General features: G+C 43.0%; 1 protein-coding gene across 3 annotated transcripts in view; it reads right to left on the reverse strand.

The window, feature by feature from the left end:
* The window catches only part of NPL (N-acetylneuraminate pyruvate lyase), a 49394-nt gene that overhangs the window by 24065 nt on the left and 106 nt on the right, over positions 1–25223 (reverse strand). Inside the window, exons 1-5 of one of the 3 annotated variants that reach the window (XM_060295584.2) lie at positions 20918–25209; positions 11346–11419; positions 10120–10207; positions 6931–6988; positions 834–909 (exon numbers count right to left, since the gene is read on the reverse strand). In XM_060295584.2, coding sequence (XP_060151567.1) covers positions 834–909; positions 6931–6988; positions 10120–10207; positions 11346–11419; positions 20918–20985 — 364 coding nt within the window. In that variant the 5' untranslated portion in view covers positions 20986–25209. Of the gene's footprint in view, positions 1–833; positions 910–6930; positions 6989–10119; positions 10208–11345; positions 11420–20917; positions 25211–25223 lie in introns of those variants that run through there. The other 2 variants (XM_030849182.3, XM_060295580.2) reach the window with 2 other exon arrangements.

The raw sequence follows: 25223 nt of genomic DNA on the forward strand, positions 1-25223 counted from the left end.
TTTGAATACTGTGATAATAAATATTTTGACAAAATTATTGTGTATTGTTATTTTTCATTTGTCTTATGCAAAATGGTTTAAAACCATCTGAAAAAAACTTTAAAAATGTTCATTCTAAATTTCCCAAATAGCAGTATTTAAATTACTTACCAATATTAACGACTATTTTACTGATAACAGGTAATATTTCATGACAATTTTGACCTGTTATACATTTAGCTATGGATTTGTTTAATCGTGCATGCGAATAACATTTTGTCTGTTTTTAATCCTTTTAAAATTTGTCCTGCATTTTTGCTAATCAAAAGGATTAAAAAGACTCAGTATACCTGGAAACCACAAATAGTTTCCATAGTGAAAACAATAATTAGATATTTTGGAAGACAATGGATATTTCTGTGAAACCTCTTTTGAAATTCATCACTTACTCAAATTTGAATAGTACATGTAGTCTCAAAATGCCCATTACTTATATTCCTCTTTTGTTGAGAACAATGGTCTCATGCTTTGCCATGTGACTCTGACACTCTATGCAACTGATTGGCCAGAAGTGGACACCTGACCCAAACACAGGCACCTGTAGGTTGACCCAGGGCTTGGTGGATGACCTACTCAGATTACTTGACAAAAGAGCTGAAGTCCTTTAATGGAGTCTTTTCTTCTCTTTTATGGGTCCAGGGAGGCTGAATATTCCGGAGAACTACTGTACCATTGCAACTTCATGCCTCCAGTCCATAATACTTTACTTTCATGAGTTAAATACAACCATTTGGAATGAAGGCATAAAGAAGCGGACCATGTACAGCACTGTGCGTTTTGACCTATCTACCTACCTTTGTTCCATGGCTTGAGAAAGAAAGGTGCAATGACAGCGATGCCATCGGCTCCTATTTTTGCTGCATGTTGGGCCTTTAAAAGAAGAAAGAAAACCATTGGTCACAATTCTGATGTGTGTGAATGTGGGGTCTTCTCCACCTCAAAAGGCAATTCTCAAACACCAGCTGGGTTTCCTACAATTCAACTCAACTCTGACACTACAGGTCAAGGGCTCAGTCCTACAAGACTAGCTCCCTACCCCCATTTCAAATGCCAGGTTATCACCTGTGCTCCTGACCTATGGGCTATATAAATTAGAGGTTCCAACAACCCCCTCCTTCGGTCAATTAATTTGTTGGAGAGGCTCACAGAACTCAGGGAAACATTTTACTTACGAGATCACTGGCTTTTTATAAAAGGATATGACTCAGGAACAGCCAGATAGAAGAGATGCATAGGGCAAGGCATGGGGAAAGGGCACAACACTTCCATGTCTTCTCTCAGTGCGAGTGCACCACCCTCCCCAAATCTCCACAAGTTCACAAAACTGGAAGCTCTCTGAAGTCTGTCCTTTGGCGTTTTCATGGAGGCTTTACTACGTAGGCATGATTGATTATATCATTGGCCATTGGGGATTGGTTCAAATAGGGTTGATCATATCAACTCTAACTGAAAGTTCCAACCCCTAATTTTCATGCCTGGTACTCTTGGCAACCAGCCCCCATCCTTAGGTACTTTCTAAAAGTCACCGCATTAACATAACAAGAGACACCTTTATTGTTCTTATCTCCAGGAATTCGAGGGTTTTGGAGCTCTGTGCCAGAAATGGGACAAAGACCAAATACCTATTTCTTCTTATAGATCACAATTTCACAACCATCCTGGAGTAAACGATTTGTTATATTCACCTACAGCTTAGATACTAGAGGTTAACAACAAACTCTTCAAATTTGCCAACCGATGTACCCCTAGAGAGTGGAAAATTACCACATTTAATGATAAATGTCATTACCAGGAAAATCCCAGGTGTTGCAAAGTAGAGACCCCTGGTGGAGGTGAGCTGTGTATTTAATCTTATTCTTCTGCAGACTTTGTCAGTACAAAAAAAACTTGCTAAGGAGACATGAGCAGTTCATTTTTTTTTTTTTTTTTTTTTGCGGTACACGGACCTCTCACTGTTGTGGCCTCTCCCGTTGCGGAGCACAGGCTCTGGACGTGCAGGCTCAGTGGCCATGGCTCACGGGCCCAGCCGCTCCACAGCATGTGGGATCTTCCCGGACTGGGGCACGAAGCCGTGTCCCCTGCATCGGCAGGTGGACTCTCAACCACTGCGCCACCAGGGAAGCCCGAGCAGTTCATTTTGATAAACTATAACTGTTAATTATAGAGAAACTTGCAGATGTCATTTCTCTTCTAGTGTTCAGCCCACTGGATGATACTGTCTTTCCTCTCCAAAGATATTAGTCATATTTTAAAATTTATATTACAGATTGGAAATGCAGTTGAGAAAGGCTGAGAAGAAAAAGATTATACATATCACAGAAGATACATTGCACTACTCTTCTGATATTTACTCACATTCCTTCAGAAAAAAATGAACATTTCCTCCCACTGGGCCCTCATAATATTTTTTATCTGTTTCAAGTAGAGTACTTAAACCTAACACATGGTGAGGTAGTTGTGTATCTTCCTGGTCTCCAACTAGAGGGAATTCCCTGAGGGCAGAGGTCAGATCTTATTGACTCTTGTGTTCAGGTCAGTCATGGTGCTGAGCACATAGCAGGACTCAGTAGATGTTGTTGATTGCTTTGAAACATGCCCCACTACCTAAAAGGGAAAAACGGCTTTCTTCTGAGACTTAAGCTAGTGATATCTATATCTAATAGATGTGATTAACTTTCTGCAGAAGTAAAGTAGGAAAGTCAAAAAGAGATTGGGATATAGTCCAAAGAACAATCAAGACACTGGATAGGATTTTATTGACACAGGATTGGAATTGACATATTTGAATCATTTATTTAGCACCTTGTTTAGGACAAGAGCAGTAGGGTAACCTTAGCTGAAAGGAAGGAAGAGAAACCACTTCAGAGACAGTCGATGGCAGTGCCCATTCAAGCATCATCCAATGGAGAGTTATGTCTAAGCAGATGCCAATATTACTGTCTCCTTGGCAAGATTATCCCACAGCAGGCGATTATCCCTATAGCAGGGGATTATCTCTATACTAAGATTATCTTTATACTATTCTAGTGTTGAACCCCATGGTTGACACTGTCTGTCATGTCATACATGAGAATATTTTAAAACTCACATGATGCATAGAAGAAAGCAATTGAAAAGAGAAGGGGAAAAAAAATTTCCTCCTTTACACTACCATAGTTGAAAGAGCTACTGTTAAGAAGAACAAATCAAGTGTAAAAAGGATAAATCAAGTTTCCAAGTTCTGATTCTAGGCTTACTAAGCAATCACCTAGTAACGTCTTCCCTAGTGGCTTGCCTAAGAGTGTTGAATTGAGGTTTTGCAAGTATACAGTATACATTCCATTTCTAAATTCAATTAATAGGAAACAGAATCAAACAAAACCCACAAGCAGATGTTGGGGTTAGATCAAGTCATTGCGCTCTTTGGAATTAGAATATCTAAATTCTGAGGACATGGTTCTGTGGACAAAGGATGTCCCTGCCATTTCAGTAAACAGAGGATGCTTCGGCCGAACAGCCATCAGCCACTGCAGGCACCAGGACGGTGCGACCTAAGGGGAACTCAGGATGGAGAAAAACATGCATATCAAAGGAATGGTTTCAATAAGCCCAATCTCTTGCACCTTACCATACAAGGAAACACTAAAATCATTAACTTGAGATGCGTGTTTTTATGATTAGCAATAATCTTTTGATGTTCAACTATATATATATATTTTTTTTCCAGCCGAAAACTCCTATACATCCAGGCTCCTCCCTTACCTCTTTGGAACAGTCCCTCAGAGCTTGCTGAGTGGCTGTATCCCAGGCTTAAGTCCTCAGTAAGTTTGCTGAATAAAACATAATTCTCAACTTTTAGGTTGTACATTTTTTTTCAGTCGACAGTCCAAGCTACAACATCTTTGTGCTTTCTTTTCTTACTTGATTCACAGAGACCTCAAAACTACCACATGGTTTACTTTTCTGCTAGCAACTTGAACTCCTTCCTCCCTCGCCACAATATTACTCCACCTAACCTGCTCATTTCTAACCCCAGAGCAATCCAGTCTTTGTGTTCTTGTTCCTATGTTCTGGTTGAAAAGTGTACCTAGAAGAAAATCTCCACACCTGTGTGGAGTGGTGGTATGACAAATTTATGACTTACAACTTTGGTTGGTTTTTAGCACCACTGGGGCAATCCTTTTAAAAAAATTAATTACTTTTAAATTTATTTTTCAAAATTGTGACCAAGAAAAACACAACACTGGGAGTTCCCTGGTGGCCTAGTGGTTAGGATTCCAGGCTTTCACTGCCGTGGCCTGGGTTCAGTCCCTGGTCGGGGAACTGAGATCCCGCAAGCCACGCGGTGCGGCCAAAAAATAAAAATTAAAAAAAATTCACCATCTTAGCCATTTTTAAGTGTACAGTTCACTGCTGTTAAGCATATTCACATTGTTGTGAAACAGAACTCTAGAACTTTTTCATCTTGCAGATCTGAAAGTTTTGGAAGGAGCTGTCAGCAGGAACTCCATTTTAAACTTTAGGGCTCCATCCTGTTACACTGTGACTGTGCTGACCCTGCTGACTTAAAAAAAAAAAAAAAGAAGAAGCTCTCTGTTTAGGAAGGCATCCGGCGGAACTGTGCAGAAGTGTGCCTTTACTGATAACAAGTGAAACACACTTGATGAGTCAATAAATTGTAACAGGAAAAAAAAAAAAGAATACATACCTTCCAGTCACAACTCTTCACAAAAAACTTTTGGAAACTAAGTGTGCTTCTCTGTTTTCCTTTAAAAACTCCTGCTTTTTGTTTCCCAGAGGGGACACTGTTCTGTGGTTGCTGGAATCTGTGCTCCCTGAATTGAAATTCTAAGACTCCAAATAACCATAAATGTGTTTTCTATGTCTGTGAGTCTGTTTCTGCTTTGTAAATAAGTTCATTTGTATCATTTTTTTAGATTCCACATATAAGTGGTGTCATATGGTATTTGTCTTTCTCTGCCTGACTTACTTCACTTAGTATGATATTCTCTAGGTCCATCCATGCTGAATTAACAGATTCACACTACTTTATATAAAATAAACAACAAAGACTTACTATATAGCACAGAGAACTATATTCAATATCTTGTAATAACCTATAATGGAAAAGAATCTGAAAACGAATATATATATATATATATATATGTATGTATGTATATATATCTATCTGATCCTGCAAAAGAGAAAACACTGTTGCATCATTTGAAGTTTATAGTAACACGAAGGGCTGCACTATTGTGGTTTATGCTGGTTTTAATAATTAGTTAATATCTAATCTCAATCTCGGTGACTTCCCTGGCGGCGCGGTGGTTAAGAATCCACCTGCCAATGCAGGGGACATGGGTTTGATCCGTTGTCTGGGAAGATCCCACACACCGTGGAGCAGCTAAGCCCATGTGCCACAACTGAGCCTGCGCTCTAGAGTCCACAAGCACAACTACTGAAGCCCGTGTGCCTAGAGCCCGTGCTCCGCAACAAGAGAAGCCACCGCAATAAGAAGCCCGCACACCGCAACGAAGAGTAGCCCCCGCTCGCCACAACTAGAGAAAAGCCCACGAAGCAACGAAGTCCCAACGCAGCCAAAAAAAAAAAAAATCTCAATCTCAAGACTACTAAATTCTACAGTGGTCTACTAAAAATTAATCTAATCAGGGATTTTAAAAAATGTCCAGGGGACTTCCCTGGTGGCGCAGTGGTTGAGAGTCCGCCTGCCAATGCAGGGGATGCGGGTTCATGCCCCGGTCCGGGAGGATCCCATATGCCGCGGAGTGGCTGGGCCCATGAGCCATGGCAGCTGAGCCTGCGCGTCCGGAGCCTGTGCTGCACAACGGGAGAGGCCACAGCAGTGAGAGGCCCGCGTACCGCAAAAAAAAAAAAAAAAAAAAAAAAAATGTCCAGGGAATAAAATTTAAGGTTCAACCAAGCAACAGAATTTTGAAGGCAATAACTGCTTAATCTATACATCTATATATCTGTATCTATATATATATAAATATAAAACTGAATCACTGCTGTACACCAGAAACTAACACAACACTGTACATCAACTATACGTCAACTTTTAAAAAAGGACCCCTAATAAATGCATTTCTTTGTTTTACAGCCTGCTTCTTTTTCGCAGACGACAAACTCTATACCCCTTAAACAACTCTTCTTTCCCCCTCCCCCTAGTCCCTAGCGGGACTAACTCTAATTCTGTTTTTATGAATTTGACTACTTTAGATACCTCATAGTATAAGAAGAATAATATCGTATTTGTCTTTTAGTGGCTGGCTTACTTCACTTAACATAATGTTCTCAAGGAGGTTCACCCCTATTGTAGCATGTGACAAGACGGATTTGCTTCCTTTTTAAGGCTGAATAACATTCCATTGTATGTATATACCACCTTTTCTTTATCCATTCATCTGTCCATGGGCATTTGGGTTGCTTCGACCTCATGAACAGTGCTGCTATAAACATGGGTGGGGACAGTCTTTTTCTGTTTAAGTTTTCTCTTCCATTCTCCAGGCAGCAATTCTCAGTTTTTACCACTTCTCATTTCTGAACCCCATTTCCATCTCCCTTATGCCCAGCAGATGGCCTTGCCTTTTACTTCCTAGAGAAAACTTAGGTTGGCTCAAGTTCTGTTCCTTACCTGCAAACTAGGTAGCTCCATAGCCATCCTTACTTTGCCCAAAAGAAGAGGTGCCTCTGTCTCCTATTAAACGCTCTGCTACAGCAGTTATCACCTTGGGCTACTCTCTTTGTGGCTCTGTGTTGGCTTCCCTGCAGTCCTACACCTTATACTCTCCAGCATCCAATATTTAGCAAAAATGATATTGATTTTAACTCAAGCATAAAGATGGAGGCCCCTCAAGTGGTCTCTCCCAGATGGACCCACATACATACCAGTTCTTGTGACTCCTTCAAGCTCAGTGCTCCCACGTGAATTACTATCTGATCCAACCTGCAAAAGAGAAAACACTGTTGCATCACTTGAAGTTTATAGTAACGCGGAAGAGCTGTGCTACCTTGGTTTGTGCTGGTTTTAGCAATTAGCTAATATCTGACTAATCTCAATCTCAAGACTACTGAATTCTACAGTGGTATACTTAAAATTAATCTAACCAGGGATTTTAAAAAAATGTCCAGGGAATAAAATTTAAGGTTCAACTAAGCAATAAGATTTTTTTTTAACATCTTTATTGGAGTATAATTGCTTTACAGTGTTGTGTTAGTTTCTGCTGTATATAAGCAACAGGATTTTGAAAGCAATAACTGATCAATCAATCAATAGTCAAGTACCTTATTTTGACTATGCATTGTTAGAGATGCTGCATTTGACGGTGACAATGTGCATGAAAATAGGTGTAAAGCTGAGATATTTTTGGTTGGAGATAAAAATAAAGAGGTTCCTCAAAGAGTACAACCAGGAACCAGCCATACGAGAAAGGAATTCACTGTGAAAAGTTTTTTCCTATCTTGTGTGTCCTCAGAATTTGGCCACGAGTGAGGTTTTCTCTGAGACCTCAGTGTTCATCTTTGGAGGTGCTCCACGGGGCCCCGTGGGAAGAGGCCACACTTAGACTGGTCTTCTGAGGGTAGGATCAATAAAACTCAGCTGTGAATGCAGTCATGCTGGCGAGTCTTCCAGGGACTCAGAGTGACACACATGCTGCCCTCATGGGATGGAGACACCACATCCCCGTTAAGGCCCAAGCATTGAGCCCTCCTGTGATTCTTGACTTCTTCTGTCTTCGGTAAAATGGGACCTAGCTGGGAAGTGCTATGATCAGGTCTGCATTTGTTAAGGATAACAGAAGACTTCTGAGAGGAGAAAAGGTGGCTGGCTGGTCTGCTTTCCCCTCACCAGCAGCTTTACTGCATGACCTCCTTAAACCTTTCACTACCCCTGTCTCCTGGCTTAGGTTAAAACAATCATGCATTCCCTCCCCCGCTCCACCCAGCTGCTGGGTCTGTGGCTTTAGCACAAACTTGTGATTTCCCAATTCAGGAGGACGAGGGTCCCGAAAGCCTCTGGTCCCCATGACTTACTTCCCTTTCCTAGTCACTGCAGCGGCTGCTTCAAATCTTGACTTTTCTCCTCAAGCTCTAAGTTCCACCCAAACCCTTGTTCTTGGCAGATGTCCTCGCTTCCAAGACACCAAAGATAAAGATTCTTCCACACACAGACTCCCTCCCTTCTCCTCCTCACCTCTGCGCTTAGCTGTGTTACCTTCTATGCGTTCCTCCCAGCTTCTTAGCTGTCTCCTAAAGCTACTCTGCTTACATTTGGGTTTATTTCAAGCCCCCGTGGAGACCTGCCATCAAAGGCATCAGTTCTCCACTCCCTTTAACCTCTTCTCCAATGGCACTGTCCTTTCAGCGCGGAAACGTGCTCATTACTTCCCTGCTTTAAGAGAAAAAAAACTACCCTTCTTTTAATCTTGCTTCCTTCACTCTAATCCATGATTCCTTCTCTCCTTCTCCTCAGCAGCAAATTTTTTGGGGTGAGGATAAGCTACACTCACTGGTTCCCCTGCCATGTGTCTGCGGCATTCTAACCTCAGGGCAGCTGCTTCCGTGACAATGACCCAACTGGCTCTGCTCTCTCTGAGGTTAGCTGGTCATTTCCTACTTTCTCAATCCTACTGACTCTCACAGCATCTAATAATGATTATAACAAACGTTATAACGAACACAGCATCCACTGCAAATAGTTACAGTGAATTCTTACATAATACTTAGTACTATATGTGTAGACTGCTTGAATCCTCACCAGCGCCTCATAGGATAGGTACTATTAGTATTCCTGTTTCACAGACAAAGCACAGGGCATTTAAGAGCTGCCTGAGTTCACAGAGCTACTTAGAGGCACACTCAGGACCCAACTCAGGCAGTCCGGCTCTGCAGGCCCTGCTCTTAATCTCCACACTCCCCCGACGCTCTCTGAAGCACACTTCCCTCCTTCCAGCAGACAGGATCTGCTCTTCACCTCCCTCTGACCCTTCTGAGGGTTTTCTGTCTGCGCCCACTTCCCTATCCCTCCCGGTTCTGGTGCTTTTCTTGATGTTTACCCTTAGCCTTCTTCTTTCCTCACTCTGCCTGTGGTCTTTAAATGTTTGAGGCCCAGGATCTGACTGAAAATTAGCTGAAAACTGAAGATCACTAGAAGGTGCCTATGTGGACACGCAGTCACATTTGGCGTATAATTTCAGAGTATCCAAGTTGCTCTAAAGCCATTTAAGGGTCCCCAAAGTGGGCAGGGGCTTTGCACTGACCACCTCTGCTCCAGGCTCACTTGAGACTTACCTCCAATCTTTGCCTCCACCTAAGACACCGTCAATCACCCTTCTCTGATCCCTGTTTACACTATTTATCGGAAGGATCAGTGTTAGTTTTCATGGTCTGACATCTCCACTGGATGGTAAGCAACCTGAGGGCAGAGATCCCGTTTTATATCTCCAGCGCCAGCACAGTGCATAACACACGATGCATAACAGTGCAGAACAGACCACAAATCAAGCTTGGTTAATTGCCGTGCTTACTGAATTGATGCTGTCCTATTTGTTTCACCGTGGCACAGACTGAGTGTTATAACCAAATACATTAACTCGCTGAAGTTTAGAGGATGCAGAAAGCTCCCTAAGACTACAAGAGGAAGCACCACAAAAAGCATGCTGAGTCACATGCAGAGAGAACTGTCAGGAAGCAACAGGCTGATAGAACCACCAGGACCCACCCTGAGATGGGAAGGAGTATGAGCTGCTCAGCGGAAGGGCTAGGAGCTCAGCAGCCAGTCGCCAGGGCCCTGCTCCACACCCCCTCAGGCCAAGGACAGGGAACCGGAGGGACTGGCCTGGTAGATAAAACAAGAGGCTGTTCCCAGTTTCCCGATGGGATCTCTGAGAGCCGGGTGTGTCTGGCTGCCCTTCCACACGGAAGGGAAGGGCCCTCCTCTGCCTCAGCTCCTCTTTCCACAAGCTGACCTCAGGCCTGATTTGTGGTCGGAGAGCAGGGAGGCTGTGTCACCTGGGGTATAGCTGTGTCTACGCAGCTCTCGCAGATGCATGTGTTTATCATGATGGAGCCACTCACTTGTTCCTCCCTTCTGTCACCCACTCCTCCGCGACCCGGCAGCGCTCTGAGATGCTCAGGGACAGGCCTTCTCCTGTCGTGCCATTCACTGTTCCAAACAGAGAGTCAGTCAGCGGGACCAACCGATACCTTTCGTGCTTCCAGCACCAACGCTGGCAGTGCAGGGGCAGAAATCCCTGCTTGAGAGGAAGGGACACGGAGAAACACCAGAGGACAGAACCTGGGTGGGTGGGGTGATGCCATGTTTCCATTTCCACCTCAGACTCAGCCTTTTTTTCCATCCTCACCTTGTCAAAAGGAGTGGGAAGGTTAAGTATGACTTGTAATTTACAAATCTCATTGTTTTCAGGGACAGAGAGTATTTTAAATGGAGACAGAGGTAACTGCCCATGTTTCAGGCAAATCTCCGAGCACGCCAGGCAGTTCTATATTTGGGCTTGAATGGCAGGAAAACCAATACCGTTCAGTACTGGGATGTCAAGGTGGTCATAGGTGGCAGTTACTTATGAAGACAATGGTGTGTACTACAGATCTAAAACGACCTCTGTCTATAGACCTGGGTCCCTGGACTCTTTAATCAATAGAAATTGATAAGAGGCCAGATAAGAATTCAGGCAAGGCTTTACTGAGGTTCCTGATGCAGCATGAGGGAGGGAGAACAAGAAAGAGGTGTCCTTGCTCGCTCCCCAAGGTGGCGAGCTGGTTCCTTAAAAGGGGTAACAACAGGGGCGGGCCTGTGGGTTGGGCAGGAGGCGTAGCTTAGGTGTTCTACCCACCCCCTCGGTGCTGCTGGGTGCAGGGATCATGCGCGGTACCCAGCATGCTCCTGGTACCTTAGAAGTGGCAGCTGGCTTGTGGCCTTTTTGAACCTTATTGTTCATAACTGCCCCCACTGCTCATGTGTGTAGTGATTTTTACTCCCTAATAGTTTCTTTGTAGTCTGTTGCTCGCAGAGACGTTTGTCCCGGTGTAAGCACTCCAGTAAAGGGTCCCAGGTCCCAGCCTATCTCAGGTGCACTACCAAATTATATAATCTCTTGATCATCTTTTAGGTCTAAAATTGATGAGACTAAAAGTCCACAAATTTTACATGGCTTAGCCAGGCTCAACCATAACCTGTGACACAGTAACACTGTGACCTCCTAGCTAGTAATCTGGTGACAGCTACTTTCTAAGGACTGAGCTAGAGATATGTAGAGATATGTATATCTCTAAAGATGACTTACCAAAGATATTCTTCACTCCCTGTTCTTCTACAAGATAATCCACATACCGACCAATGACTGAGAAGTTGATTTCTCTGAAAGACATAAAGAAAAAAAATTAGAAAAAAAATGTGTATTTATTCTTTTCTAGATTATTCAATTCATCCCCACAATTATAAACTGCTCTCTCGTGTTAATAGTTATTCAAATCCACCTAACCAGTCTGAAATTATTAGCCTGCTCTGAATAATGCTTGGGTTTTTTTCTTCCCTTGAGTCTGGTGGTTTCTCTACTCAGCCCTATGTGCCTCACTTATGTGAGAAAAGCACTATTAGTTATCCACAAAGGTTTTATGTTTAAACTTCATCACAAGTAATACTTAAAAAGTAATTATCTTTTGCCCTTTGGGGGCAGAGTGATGGTTGAGGGCATGGTTAAACAAGAACTTAACATTTTCCATGTGGTGAGAAGCAATCATTTCTTAGGCTTACAAAACAAGAAAATTCAAACTTAGTAATTTAAAAATTTTAGCACTTAATATTTGTCACAATAAATGAAGGCTTAAAGCCATTTATATGTGTTAGTGTTAAACTGAAGGGGGATAATAGTTGAAAAGGAACTTTGTCATCACTTTGCCTTTCAAAGTGTTATCTGCGGAACAGCAGTATCAGCAACTGGGGGAATTTTTTGGAAATGAAGAGTCCCAGGCCGCACAGTTCTCCTGGTCAGAATCTGCACTGTAACAAGATATCCACGTGATCTGCATGCACTGTGCCCTTTGAAGAGTACTGACCTTGCAAAGATCTGATACTTAAAATCATATTGAGTTTAAAAATCTAGAAACTGACTCACAGATCAGATAAAGTGACCTGTTCTCAATCAAAATACAGGTGAGGGGACTTCCCTGGTGGCGCTGTGGTTAAGAACCCGCCTGCCAATGCAGGGGACACAGGTTCGATCCCTGGTCCAGGAAGATCCCACATGCCGCGAAGCCACTAAGTCCGTGTGCCACAACTACTGAGCCTGCGCTCTAGAGCCCGCGAGCCACAACTACTGAAGCCCGCGCGCCTACAGCCCGTGCTCTACAAAAAGAGAAGCCACTGCAATGAGAAGCCCGTGCACCGCAACGAAGAGCAGCCCCTGCTCGCCGCACCTAGAGAAAGCCTGCATGCAGCAACGAAGGCTCAATGCAGCCAAAAATAAATAAATTTTTTAAAAAATTTATTAAAAAAAAATACAGGTGGGGAGGATGGAGGATGGAGAAGGAAAATACAAAGGAAAATGGCGGGGCAAGTGTGTTAAATGTTGCAGACTGCATGGTTGCCAAGAACACTCAGTACTAGTTGGCTAGTACTTTTGCATTTTAGTCAGCGGGGCCAGAGAATCCTAATGTAATTTTAACCTTATTAACATTCTTTTCATCTTTACTTATTGTATTCCTTAAAAAACAAAATGGAACCAAAATATCTGATGCATATAGAAAACAAAGACATCAAACTGTATATGTCAAAGGGAATAGGAACAATAGAGATAAAAACAAAGAATGGATAGGCAACCACTGCCCACAACACTCAAAAGACAACTAGTCCAAGCTGCCACTTTGGAAAAAGTAGGTTTTAATGTAGTTAAAAGGCCTGCAAGGGGAGCAAACTCTCTCCATAATGGCTCATGACTGAAATATCATAACACTGCCCCTCCCTGTCCCACTTGCTCAAATGCTGAATCTTCACTTATCAGTCTCACTGAGTAAGACCCCAAGATGGGGGAGTTAGCTGCCTAGACAGTCCACCTCAGGACCTTCATTTAGGTCAGCTTGAGCCGCTCAACTTCTTGAAATCTCTCTGCCTCAGATATTTCTGACCACTTGGAACCACACCTTTACACCACACTAGCCCCTTGCTGCTTCCATCAGCTCTTCCCCGCTTGGAACAAGCCCTGAGATGCAGGAACGATTCGCTGGGGCTTTGTTTGTGTGACACTAACTTTGGTTTTGACCAGTGATGTCCATCTACTCATGCAAGGAACTTCCCAATCGCAGATTGGAAACTGGAAATAAAGCCTCTGGGCAATAGCTTGTGTTGGGGTCACAGATTCAAACGCAGTGGCTCCTGCACACTTTCACTGAAGTCTTGACACCTCCCCAGTCCCACCCTGGCCACATACTGAGACACTGAGAGCAGGCCTGGCCTCTTCAGCAAGGAGGAGCCTGCAGAGCTCCAGATGATTGAGGCCTGGTAGGCACCGTAGTCACTTTGATGTGCTTTCTTTTGGTTTAATCTAATGTTTTCTTATTTGGAAAGGGAAGCTAGAGAGCTTGTTTCCATTTAAAGAAGTCCTTAAGGAAGACATTTAGTCTTTTGGGGTGCATGTGTATATCCCCAAAGTGTACTCTAAACTCAGCAAGGACTACCAAGTGGCACTCTATCGGCCAGTCCAGCACAAGTGCTCAGCACTGCACCTGGCTTCAGTTAAAGGCTCAATCATTATTGCTGTTATTATTCCTCAGTGACAAATTCCTCACACCCTCAGCAAAGTTCATATCTCTATTATCATGAACATCACTTTGTAAACTGTTTATGCCCACCCTCCAGTCTGGAGCAAGAACTTCCTGAAGGTAAGAACTGTGCCTTTTATACCTTACAATCTCTCATCTGCACCTGGCACAGCACAGACACTCAACAAAGGCTAGTGAAGGAGCCGTGATGCAGGAATTTACAATGATGATGAAACACCCATAATCTCTGCTTTAAAAGCAGATTATCTCCACACTGGCAGGTTGTGTTTACATTTCACTACCATATTAACTGAGCAAAGAAAATAGCATATATAAATAACTAAAATATTGAGAAAAATAAGACAAAGGCTGTGACTGGTTAGAAAGTACAGAGGTTCAGCAGGGGACTGATAATTCCACTTAGGGAGGCTGGGAAGGAGACTTCAAGGACAAGGTGGACCTGGAATAAATAGGGTGAAATCCTATGATCCTCTTTCCCTCTGACTGTATTGAGAGCTGCTATTTGTCTGGCCCTACTCTGGTGTCCTCCTTCTAGAGAGCTGGCCACACCCTCAGGCAGATCTAGGCCAGCATGTGAACCCTCCAGCTCCTTCTCCTTCCTCAGAGAACTCCACGCTATTTTATGGCGTCAGTGTAGCAGTGCTTTTGTCTACACTCACTCTCTCTCCCCCACTCCTTTAGGCCTTGCTGGATGACAGCTACGATAATTCCACTCAGGTTAGGGGTGCTAATGGGTGATACATCATCTATTCCTTCAAGAAAGCAGTTTGCTTTTTCTTATAAAATGTCCCTAGCCTATAGGAGTGGCACTAATGGTGGAATTCTGGGGCAGTGGCAGAGCCCCCCACAATGTCCTTGGACTTATGGTCTTTTGGAACTACCAAATCTCCTTACAGAGATCAGAGGTTGAAAAGGGATGGCTCCTAAATGTGTTTTGTTTGACTTTCACAACGTTAACATTTCTTTTCATGTTAAAAAAAAAAAACACCTTTGTTTGAAAAGCCAGACAAGGGAAATGCAAATCAAAACCACAATGAGATATCACCTCACACCTGTCAGAATGGCTATCATCAATAAGAACATAAGTGTTGGCAAGGACGTGGAGAAAAAGGAACCCTTGTACACTGTTGGTGGGAATGTAAATTCGTGCATCCACTATGGAAAACAGTATGGGGTTTCTCAAAAAAACTAAAAATAGAACTACCATATGACCTAGCAATTCCACTCCTGGGTATATACCTGAAAAAGACAAAAACACTAATTTGAAAAGATGCATGCACCCTAATGTTCATAGCAGCATTATTTACAATTGCCAAGATACGGAAGCAAGCTGTGTCCGTTAACAGATGAATGGATAAAGAAGATGTGATATATATACAATGGAATACCACTCAGCCATAAAAAAGAACGAAATGTTGCCATTTGCAGCAACACAGATGGACTAGGAGGGCATTACGCTAAGTGAAATAAGTCAGGCAGAGAAAGACAAATACTGTATGATAGCACTTACATGTGGAATCTAAAAAATATAACAAACTAGTGAATATAACCAAAAAAAAAGAATACTCGCAGATACAGAAGACGAACTAGTGGTTACCGGTTGGAAGAGGGAAGGGGAGAGGGGCAATTTAGGGTTAGGGGGTTAAGAGGTACAAACTATTAGGTATAAAATAAGCTATATGGATACATTGTACAAGGGGAATATAGCCAATATTTTATAATAACTATAAATGGAGTATAACCTTTAAAAACTGTGAATCACTATGTTGTACACCTGTAACTTAGATAATAAAAAAAAGAAAACCCGATGATCTAACAAGGCCAGGCCCGCATTTCCATACAGCACCAACTGGCTGGGAAGAGCAGTGGCTGTCTGCTTTGGAGGCACAGAAGCCCCCCGGGTCACCTCAGGGATTTCAGATACCTGCCTGACTGCAGGTGCGAGGTTTGCAGCCCTTGACAGAAGATGCTCAGGGCTCCAGTCACAAATGGGCCCAGGGAAATCACCCAGAGGTGTTACCATATTTGTCACAAAGGCACCCTAAACAGCAGGGCTAGGGTGGCAAGAGGATGCTAATTCTCTCTGGGGACTTTGCTCCCTTCCCTATTTTCCCACCCTACGCTACCTCCCTAGGGTGCCTGGGTTTATGTTCATTCTTGCTGGCACTGAACCAGTTATTGGGCAGTCACCACAGAGAGTGGAAAGAATGAGATTGGGTAATTATTCTCCCCACTGGCTGGCCGTTTGGGCCTTGTTGCTCCTGGAAGGTGAGAGATGGCATAGGCCAGTTCACTTGGAAAGGCTCCACTGGCTTTCCACTGCCTCATCTCTTCCTTCGTGAGCGCTACAAACACCTCTTAGCACCTGTGGGGAGAGTGGCCCAGAACCAAACTCCATGCTTGCTGTAGACATTCTCATACTTTTTGTTTCGTAAACGTGAACAGATTTTTAACGCTTCAGTTTTGTTTTTTGTTGTTGTTCTTCTTCTTTGGCCATGCCCCATGGCATGTGGGATCTTAGTTCCCCCACCAGGGATTGAACCTGCGCCCCCTGCCTTGGAAGCGCAAAGTCTTAACTACGGGCCCATCAGGGAAGTCTTAACTACGGGACCATCATACTTAACTCCAATGTAATGTCTTAATTTCAGTTTTCATTGGTTCAGATTCTTTGTCTTAGGACCACAATTTTTTAAAAATAAAAGTACTTATCTTTTTTCATATTACAGAAGCTATATATTTTAGAAAGTACACACAATAAAAGAGAAAAAAAAAACCACTCAGGATCTCCCTAGAGATTATGACTCTCATTAGTTTGATATTTTTCTATTCACAAATACACAATATAGTATTTTCTTAAATAAATGTAGTCATATTGTACATAGTACTGTAATATTGTTTTCACTTAGCATTCCAAATTGGATATTTTCCCACATTCTCAGATATTGCTACTATACTGGCTGCACAGCATTTCATTGTATGGAAGAACATAATTAATTTAGCTAAGCCTCTATTCTTGGACATTTAGTTTACTTCCAAACTACGTAAGAGGGGGGAACGTTTATCAAATGATTTTTGCCACAAATCGAGGCCTAGAGCAGGTGAATTGTGAAACTGCGTGTAGATTATATCTCTTAGCGTACATGGATAATAGAATTTTTCTGAAGCAGCTTTTCAGAGAAAGATCCCTACTGCTGTACATTTCTTCTCCCGGTGCATCACACACGGTGAAAGACTTTCACTTTATTTGAGAACACGCATCAACAGGCCAGGTTCTTTTCATAACTGGCATGAGCTGGCATGCATATCAGAAAATCTGATGTTCTATCTCTTTGGCTATTATATGTATAGTTCACCATTCAAAATCAGATGGAAGTTATGTGCCCTTTCTGGCAAAATAACTACTTGGTTACTTCAAAATTCCTTTGGCAGAGAAGCATGCAGGGACAATACCTACCCCACCTTGCCAGAGGTAGAAAACATTCTGTTCTGGAAATCTGGGTCATTTAGTCTCCCAGAATAGTTCCAAAGACAATAATCTATACAACTCCGCATCCAGCAGGCCAGGCCCTTTCTGAGTGGTTGGGTAACAGGTCTGTTGTTACTAGAGGGTGTTGTGAAGATTCCCATGGTGAAGTCAAGGGCATTTGAGGGAGAAAACACAACTTTTTTCTAGACATTTTGGCCAATCTGAAATGGACTTTCTGTTCTAACGACTGTGAATGTACCCAAAGGAAAGTGATTTCTTGAAACAACTAAGGAAAGCAAGTCTTTCACTCTAGTGTAGAGAAAGATGTGAGTTGGGATGGGATAGACCTTCCTTTCCAGCTATGTGTTAATCTTTAGGATCTTGGTTTCATCAACTGCAAAAGTAGAGATAACAGCTCTCTCTCACTGAGTTGCTGTCAAGATTTAAGTGGAATATGTCCATTAAAATGCCCAGCATGAAGACTGACACATAATCTTTAGCCAATCAGTATTAGCTTCCTTTCCCCATGAAATAACAAAATTTTTCACTCATGAAATAACCAAATTTACCACACACCGTGCTAGATGCTGAAGATACAAAGATAAATAAGATACGTGCTCAGTCCCTGTGGATGGTCTGGTACCCAATAAATACCTGCATAAGGTTAAGCAGCTCATAGCCTGTTGGGAGAGACAGGCATGTAACAAACAGTTATTGTAATAACTCTCATAAATAATTGTGATGTAATGTGAAAAGGTAGGCACAGGATACTGTGGGACCACAGAGGAAGGACTCTATAATGCTTTCTATGGAAAATGGGGAAGAATCACCAGAGGGTGGTTTTGACGGATGAATAGATGTATTCAATTGGAGCAGAGAATGGAGAGGGTGACGGTAGAAAAAGGCAGAGGAAACAATGTGTAAAGGCACAGAGGGAAGAAAGGGGATGAGGTGTTTGGGGAAACAGAAACGTGGCAGGAGATGTAGACTGTAAAGGACTTCCTATGTCAGCCCAGGCTCCTGGGCTTTAACCTTCAGACCAGTTCATCCCAGACTTTTATGTGCTAAAGAATCATCCAGGGACACCGTTAAAATGCAGGTTCTGGTTCAGTGGTATGTAGCAGTGCCTGAGTTTCTGCATTTCTAGCAAGTTCCTACGTGATGCTGGGGCTAATGGTCCATGGTCTGTACGAGTAGCAAGGCTTAGACAAAAGGGAATTCAGACTCTTAAAGAGTAAATCTAACAAATGATTAGGTTTATTTATGAAGACTGGACTACAGTGTGGAGGATAGATTGGAGTTGCAGGTACTCAGGCATTCTTACTTAATGGAGATCACCACAATATCCCTAATAATATTTACCATCAGAGGACTTCAGACTCTTAGCATTTGAATGGGCCTTAGAGATAATGTGGTTGAACTCTGTCTCTTCATAAAAAATGAGAGAAATTTACAAGTTGACAAGAGCTCCCCAGGGTCAGACAGCTAGTGGTATCAAAGCTGGGGGTCAAGAACCCAGACACTCTAACTAAAATCTTTTTAACCATGTTTTTGCTGACAACTTTCCCACTCTAGGACATCAACTTATATTCAGAGTTGAATCATTAGAATTATGAAGAAAAAATGTTCAGCCATTCTGAATTACGGAGGCCATGGTTTACTCTAAGAGCCAGGTTAGGAAAACTCCTATGATGGCTGGTCCCCAGGCAGAATTTCCAGGTGTTAGATTCCATGTGGCTCTTCTTTCTGTCCTGTCTCTTAGAAACATGTCAGAAATGCAGATTCCCTTGTGGGCAAGTGGGCTAATGGCTACCTGCTATTGGTGGGTGCTGCAAACCTGCTTCATACCTATAGGAATGTTTGGATGGAGCAGAAAGATGGAGAGAAAAGGGAACTAACAAAACTTACATGTCTACTATGTGCCATGTACTGACACACATTTTGATTTAAATTCTTACAAGGCCCTTGTTAAAAAAATGCATTTTTATTTTTATTTCACACCTTAGGAAAGTGAGGGTCCTAGAAGAGAAGAGAATTCATGAAGAAAGAGGAAATTGTGTAATGGAGGCAACAGGGCCAGAGGTATTTGGCAAACAGAGAAGGATCCGGAAAAGCAGAGTCATTTTAGTTATATCTAATACGTGTGGGTCCTGGTGTCCCAGAAAAATGGCAGGATAGAGAAAGCACAGTGACACTCCGCAGGTCCCAGATGAACAAACAAGACTTAGAAGAAGCCACTTCTAGGCTAAGAGGGGTCTGATTAAAACGGTTAAAGTAGCATCAATCAGATGTAGTGTTTTGAGCTTGCAAACAGGATCTTACTCCATAACAGGAAGTAAATCCTGTCTGCTCATACAATCACATGCCTTCTGTTTTATCTGCCCAACAAGTGGCTGACACATTGAGGAGGAGCTGACTTTAGTCTTTCTCAGGGCTTGTGGAAATGGAGAAGCAACAGAAAAAAAAAAATGCTATTAACCACTGAATGATTTACATGCCATCTCAGCAAGAATTTTATTTAGACCGAGTAAAGACGTGATTTTTCAAGAATCTTAGAAGCCAGAAGTCTTGAACTCCAATGATCTCAAGGAAAACTGTGATATGGTCAACTTTGAATGAGAATGGTAAAAGTCATAAGAAATTTCATCTACTTTAAAGGGGTAGGGTTAAGGTTTACAAAATTCAGTAACAGAAGACCAAAAATGTAAAAGCCTTAAAGATACCTTAAATACCTCATCTTCTGTTTACTTCTTACGCCACAATAGCAATTCAAACTTACTGACCTAAGCACATACTGCCCCCGTGCTAAACACTACTATATGGATCATCCCATTTTAATACTCACAACTCCATGATGTAGGTATGACTACATTTAAGTTTTATAGAGGAAGAAAGGAGAAGCTTGAAGAAGCCAGAATTCTGACTGTTTTGGCAAACTGACTCCTCTAACAGGTTAAAACACTTAGATCCAGATGCTGGATGAATCCCCAACTTATTAATGGCAATGTCCAGGGGGTAGTTATATATTGCTCATGGACGCCCGGGGCACATGACCACTAACTGCTAGTACCAGCAAAGGGACCGCCATAATATTCACTGGAAAATGCTTGCTTGGGTAACAATTTCTCAGCAATCATCTGCTGTTACCGCCCTCTTGCAAGCTCCCAAACATTTAACCAATGTTGAAATGTGACTGTAGGACATGCCTAAGGGGGCCGTCTGGCAGCTACCTTCCCCACTTTCCTCACAGTAGGACAATTTCATCACGTCCACGGACAGTCTAGAGACAGGATCTAGAGGCCAGAACTTGATATCAAATCCTGCTAAAATGAGATTCTCCTCACCCAACTCCACTGGCCTTATTCGGGAAGGCCAGGGCTCTGCTGAAATGCAAGAATTTGCTTTGTGGGGCTACAGACACTGGGAGGAAGGCAAGCTGCCGTATCTTACCTCGTCTCCTTCTGCACTATTTGTGATATAGAGACCTCTTGTCTGACTTGGGGTCAGAGACAGTGCAGGGGCAGAAGCTGCAGAGTCTAATCGACCGCTGCTATAGAGACCTTCTGACCATTGGGGTGGAGGGAGATCCCTTTAGTCCCAAACCATAGTTACCCATGCTCAGTCATTGGCGTGATGGTCGCAGCAACAAGACCTTGAAGTTTCTTCTTCGGGGAGGCCATTGAGCTGCTGAAAAAGTCTGGAAAACATACAGCGTAATTCCTCTCCTTCTTCTAGGAATGTCAATTAATGATAAAACTCCGGGGCAAAGTCTGTTCCCACAAAGTTTCGAACTGTGAAAAATGCTTACAAGTATACAAACACACAGAGCAAATGAGAAGAATGTAAAATGTGACAGCTTCATTTTATAGAGAAGGAAACTATATTTTAAAGACAGGAGATTTGGAGACAAGAAGAGAGTAATGTTCTGGGAAAATACCATTGGAAAGGCCTCCTGTTTTATCTATATGGATGACTGAGGCAACCTGAAACCTCAGAGAGCAGGGGTGAATAACAGCAGAAGAAAGAATATGAACCTAACTCAGCGAGGTCGAATATATACAAAATTACTTATTGCTCAAGTTGAAATATGGTCAGGAGAAAAGAGACATTCTTATCTCTTTCTATACCTTCATACTGTTAAGCAAGAATCTCCCCTAAAATCAGTACTTAAGTCTTAAGGCTTCAGTGTGATCTACAAGACTATCTGCAGATTTACCTAACTATCCTTTCATATGCTGGTTTTGACCAGTTTTTCCCTGTTTTTTCCTAGCTCTAGTAAATCGCATCACAAACATTTATTCACCTCTCTCCCACTAGACCAAGCTCCCCCAGGACAGGAAACAGATTTCATTTGCCTTTGTTTCCTCTGCACGGAGTGGTTTGCTGGAAATCTCATGTTCAATTAAAAAGTGATGAATATATGGGTGATTGAATGAGGTGTTCAGATTGTAGCTTGATGACGACTTCCACAGATGGGGAGATCGCTTCTGAGACAGTGAACCTGGCAACACTCATTTGAGGCAAAAGCATCCCTCACCACCTGGCAGAGAGTGTACCTGTCCACAACCAGCGTAAAAAAAGCCAAGAAGTTGCCCACAACAGGCAATGAGAGGCAACAGAGCATCCTGGTTAATAGCCTGCATTCCATAGGTAGACTGCCTGGTTCAACCCACAGCTCTGCCACTTAACTAGTTATAGAAGAATTGTTGTTTTTTGAGCTGTAGGACATGAAAATTCGAAGCCACAAATGCAAAGTCTAACAATTGAAGAAGAAAATAAAATATAATCAGACAGTATTTGGTGACAATTGTACAAAAGATGTTTGGCTTAGAGAAAATACAAGAGAGGGTATATTATAGTTCTGAGGTCCCTGGCACATTTAAAAACACAAATGCCCACTAGCAACTTACATCTTACCCACATAATGTAATAATTATGAACTATCTCATTTTGTTTGTTCTTTATAACTGTTAATCTCATCTCCCCAAATAGGAGTATAAACTTCCAGAGTAGAGATCATTCCTTCTACTTTTTCTGTATCTCCCAAGAGTCCTGGCTCAGGTGAGCCCTTGAAGCTAGAAACAGGGCAGAACAAGGACAAAAACATGAAAGGGTACAGTGTGGCAAAACTTATTGCTTTTGTGAAAGGCCAACGATGATACCTCCCCTTATAAACAGATACATCCCTGGTGAGGCTTGCTCCTGAAATTAAGCCCAAATCCTTCAAGTAGCTTTGCTCTGTACTGAAGGGCAATAAAAGGGAACCTTAACAGATATATAGGATACTAGGGTTTCTCTGACTTTTTCTAGTTTGAAGATGAGACTAACTCCTGTTGGAAGTTTTGGAAGAGAAATGTAATCACCTGGCCCATGGGGAAAATGCAAGGCCAATAACACAGGCCCAGTCTACCCCAGAGGAAGGTCTGAGCATCAAATGAGGTTGATGTTGTGCCCGCTGCGCATCTTCCCTTGGCCTTCCTGCATGCACCTCAACTCGAGAGCCCAAAGCGAACCTGCCACCTGGTCTTCTAAACAATTTCTTCCTTTTCTCCTTACAGTAGAGGGGTTAGAGCACCAGCTCTGGAGACAGACTTCCTGGGCCTATATCCTGGCTCCATCACTTACCAGCTGGGTGACTTTGGGACTGTTATTTAACCTCTCTGTGCTTCAGTTTCCCCTTCTGTAAATGGGGATAACAAGCATCATATTTCACAGGGTTGTTGAGAGAATTAAAGTACTTAATTCTTGTAGAATGATTAGTAGCAGTGCCAGGCACATAGTAAGTACAGGTTCAGTCCCCTCCATGAAGTCTTATCTGCTGACCACAGGACATTAGCAAGTAGCATTCCTTTATCAGCACACTCTTTCCTGTCATCTCAGCTCCACTGGTACCCCCCTCCCCAACCCTGGCTACTCTCTTCTATTCAGAGTCTAAGTCATTTCAGTTCCAACTGTTATCTTCTTTCCCTGCAATCCTTCTCTCCTGCCTTACTGCCCCTCTCCTAACTTACCCTTTGTTACCTCTTATCTAGACCATTGGGCACAACTCCATGTCCAAGGGGCCCGTAGGGACTCAAGAAAGTTCAAGTGATAAGAGTCCAGAGAGCTAGGTTCCACATTAAAAGTCTCCTAAATTGAAAAGTACTAGGCTGTACACCCTAGATTTCCATATTCTTGTGCTTTTGGCTGCATTTCTTTCATATTTAGAGCAGTTACAAGGATATTCTTAGGATGGTCAAAAGCTTGGACTGGCAGATAGATAGATAGATATAGATATCCATATATCTCAAATTAAGTGCACTTAAATACAGTTTGATTGGTTAAAGCTATGGGGCCTGGGAGTCACTGTCCTAATCTCAACTCTCTGCTTCAAAATAGTCAGGCTGCCAGAGTAACCGCCCAGTAGCTCAGACATTTCTGATCTTGCTTTTGCCCTGCCGGAAAAAGGTCAGTTAACTTCTTCCTGGCTTCCACAGGACAAATACCAAATTCCATGGTCTGGGTCTCCATACAGATGTCTTCACACCTGAAGTGCACTAGCCCAGTTGGTCTCCACTGCTACCTACCTTGTGCTGGCTTGTCCGGCTCTCCCACCCGGAATGGCAACATCTCCCACTTCAGCTCCTTCAGTATAACCAACTTTCAGAACTCACCTTAAAAACTAGAGAACATTCTCTGAGGCCCTAAATGAAAATAACTTCTTACTCTTCAGAATTCCCTCAAACATTTGCTTTTCATTAAAAACTTTACATAAGAGATATTAGCAAGGTAGTTTTGGCTCGTCCGTCTAGAGTGTAAGCCATCAGGGGGCAAGAACAGCTTCAAAAATCTGTCTTTGCACAGAGCAATACACCAAGTAAACGAGCAAAGACTGCTGGCTTTGTAAACTGTGAAACTGCTACAGGAAGAGATGGGGTAAAAAATCACAACAACCGTAACTGAGAATGGTCCAGATTTTGTAAATTCGAGTTTTAAATAAAAACTGGGTAATGTTATGCTTTCAAATTCGTCATAGTTTGTATCAAAAACAAATAGAGGGCTTCCCTGGTGGCGCAGTGGTTGAGAGTCCGCCTGCCGATGCAGGTGACACGGGTTCTTGCGCAGGTCCGGGAAGATCCCACATGCCCCGGAGCGGCTGGGCCCGTGAGCCATGGCCGCTGGGCCTGCGCGCGCGTCCAGAGCCTGTGCTCCGCAATGGGAAAGGCCGCAACAGTGAGAGGCCCGCGTACCGCAAAAAACAAAAACGACAACAAAAAAACCCACAAATAGAATGTTCTCCAGCCTAAGGCTTAATGTGAATTTAGAATGTTACTACTGAAACACTTGGGCAGGGCCTATTACTCTCGAAATCTTACACCTTTATCCACAGACAAGAACCTTTAGTGCAAAGAATTCAGGTTGCCCAAGTCAAATTCTCTTAAAAGGGAAAAGTTAAAAAAAAAAAATCTCTGGGGAAGGTGGAGGAGGAGGATGCAGCTCTGGGCATGAGGAATCACTCGAGAGAGAAATATTAATACTTGGAAAGGAAGAAACAAATAGAGAACCTAAACAAACAAACAAAAATGCAGAAATACAATTTCGCATCAAATGAAGGGATTGTATCACACTTAATCACTAAACTCTCTTCCCCCCAGTGGCTGCCTCTGATCATTTTGAAAAAAGGATCCTTAGGGCCCGGCTCTGTGGTCTGGACAGAATCCAGGGGAGTGGGTCCCTCCACCCCGCCCGTACAGACACTCGCCCGGGCCGGGAAAGTATCGCGTTCACACTTCCTCAGGCTCCATTTCCCAGCTCCCCTGTCTTGCCCTTTGCGTCCGGCCGTCAGCGCCTCGCCCACCGCCGAGTCCAGTGCCCCGGCCCTCTACCCCCGTTCCCTGGCTGTCGGTCAGTCTCCATCCGTCCGTCAGTCCACGCCTGC

Source organism: Globicephala melas, chromosome 1 (genome assembly GCF_963455315.2).
Source record: "Globicephala melas chromosome 1, mGloMel1.2, whole genome shotgun sequence".
NCBI classification, from domain to species: Eukaryota; Metazoa; Chordata; class Mammalia; order Artiodactyla; family Delphinidae; genus Globicephala; species Globicephala melas.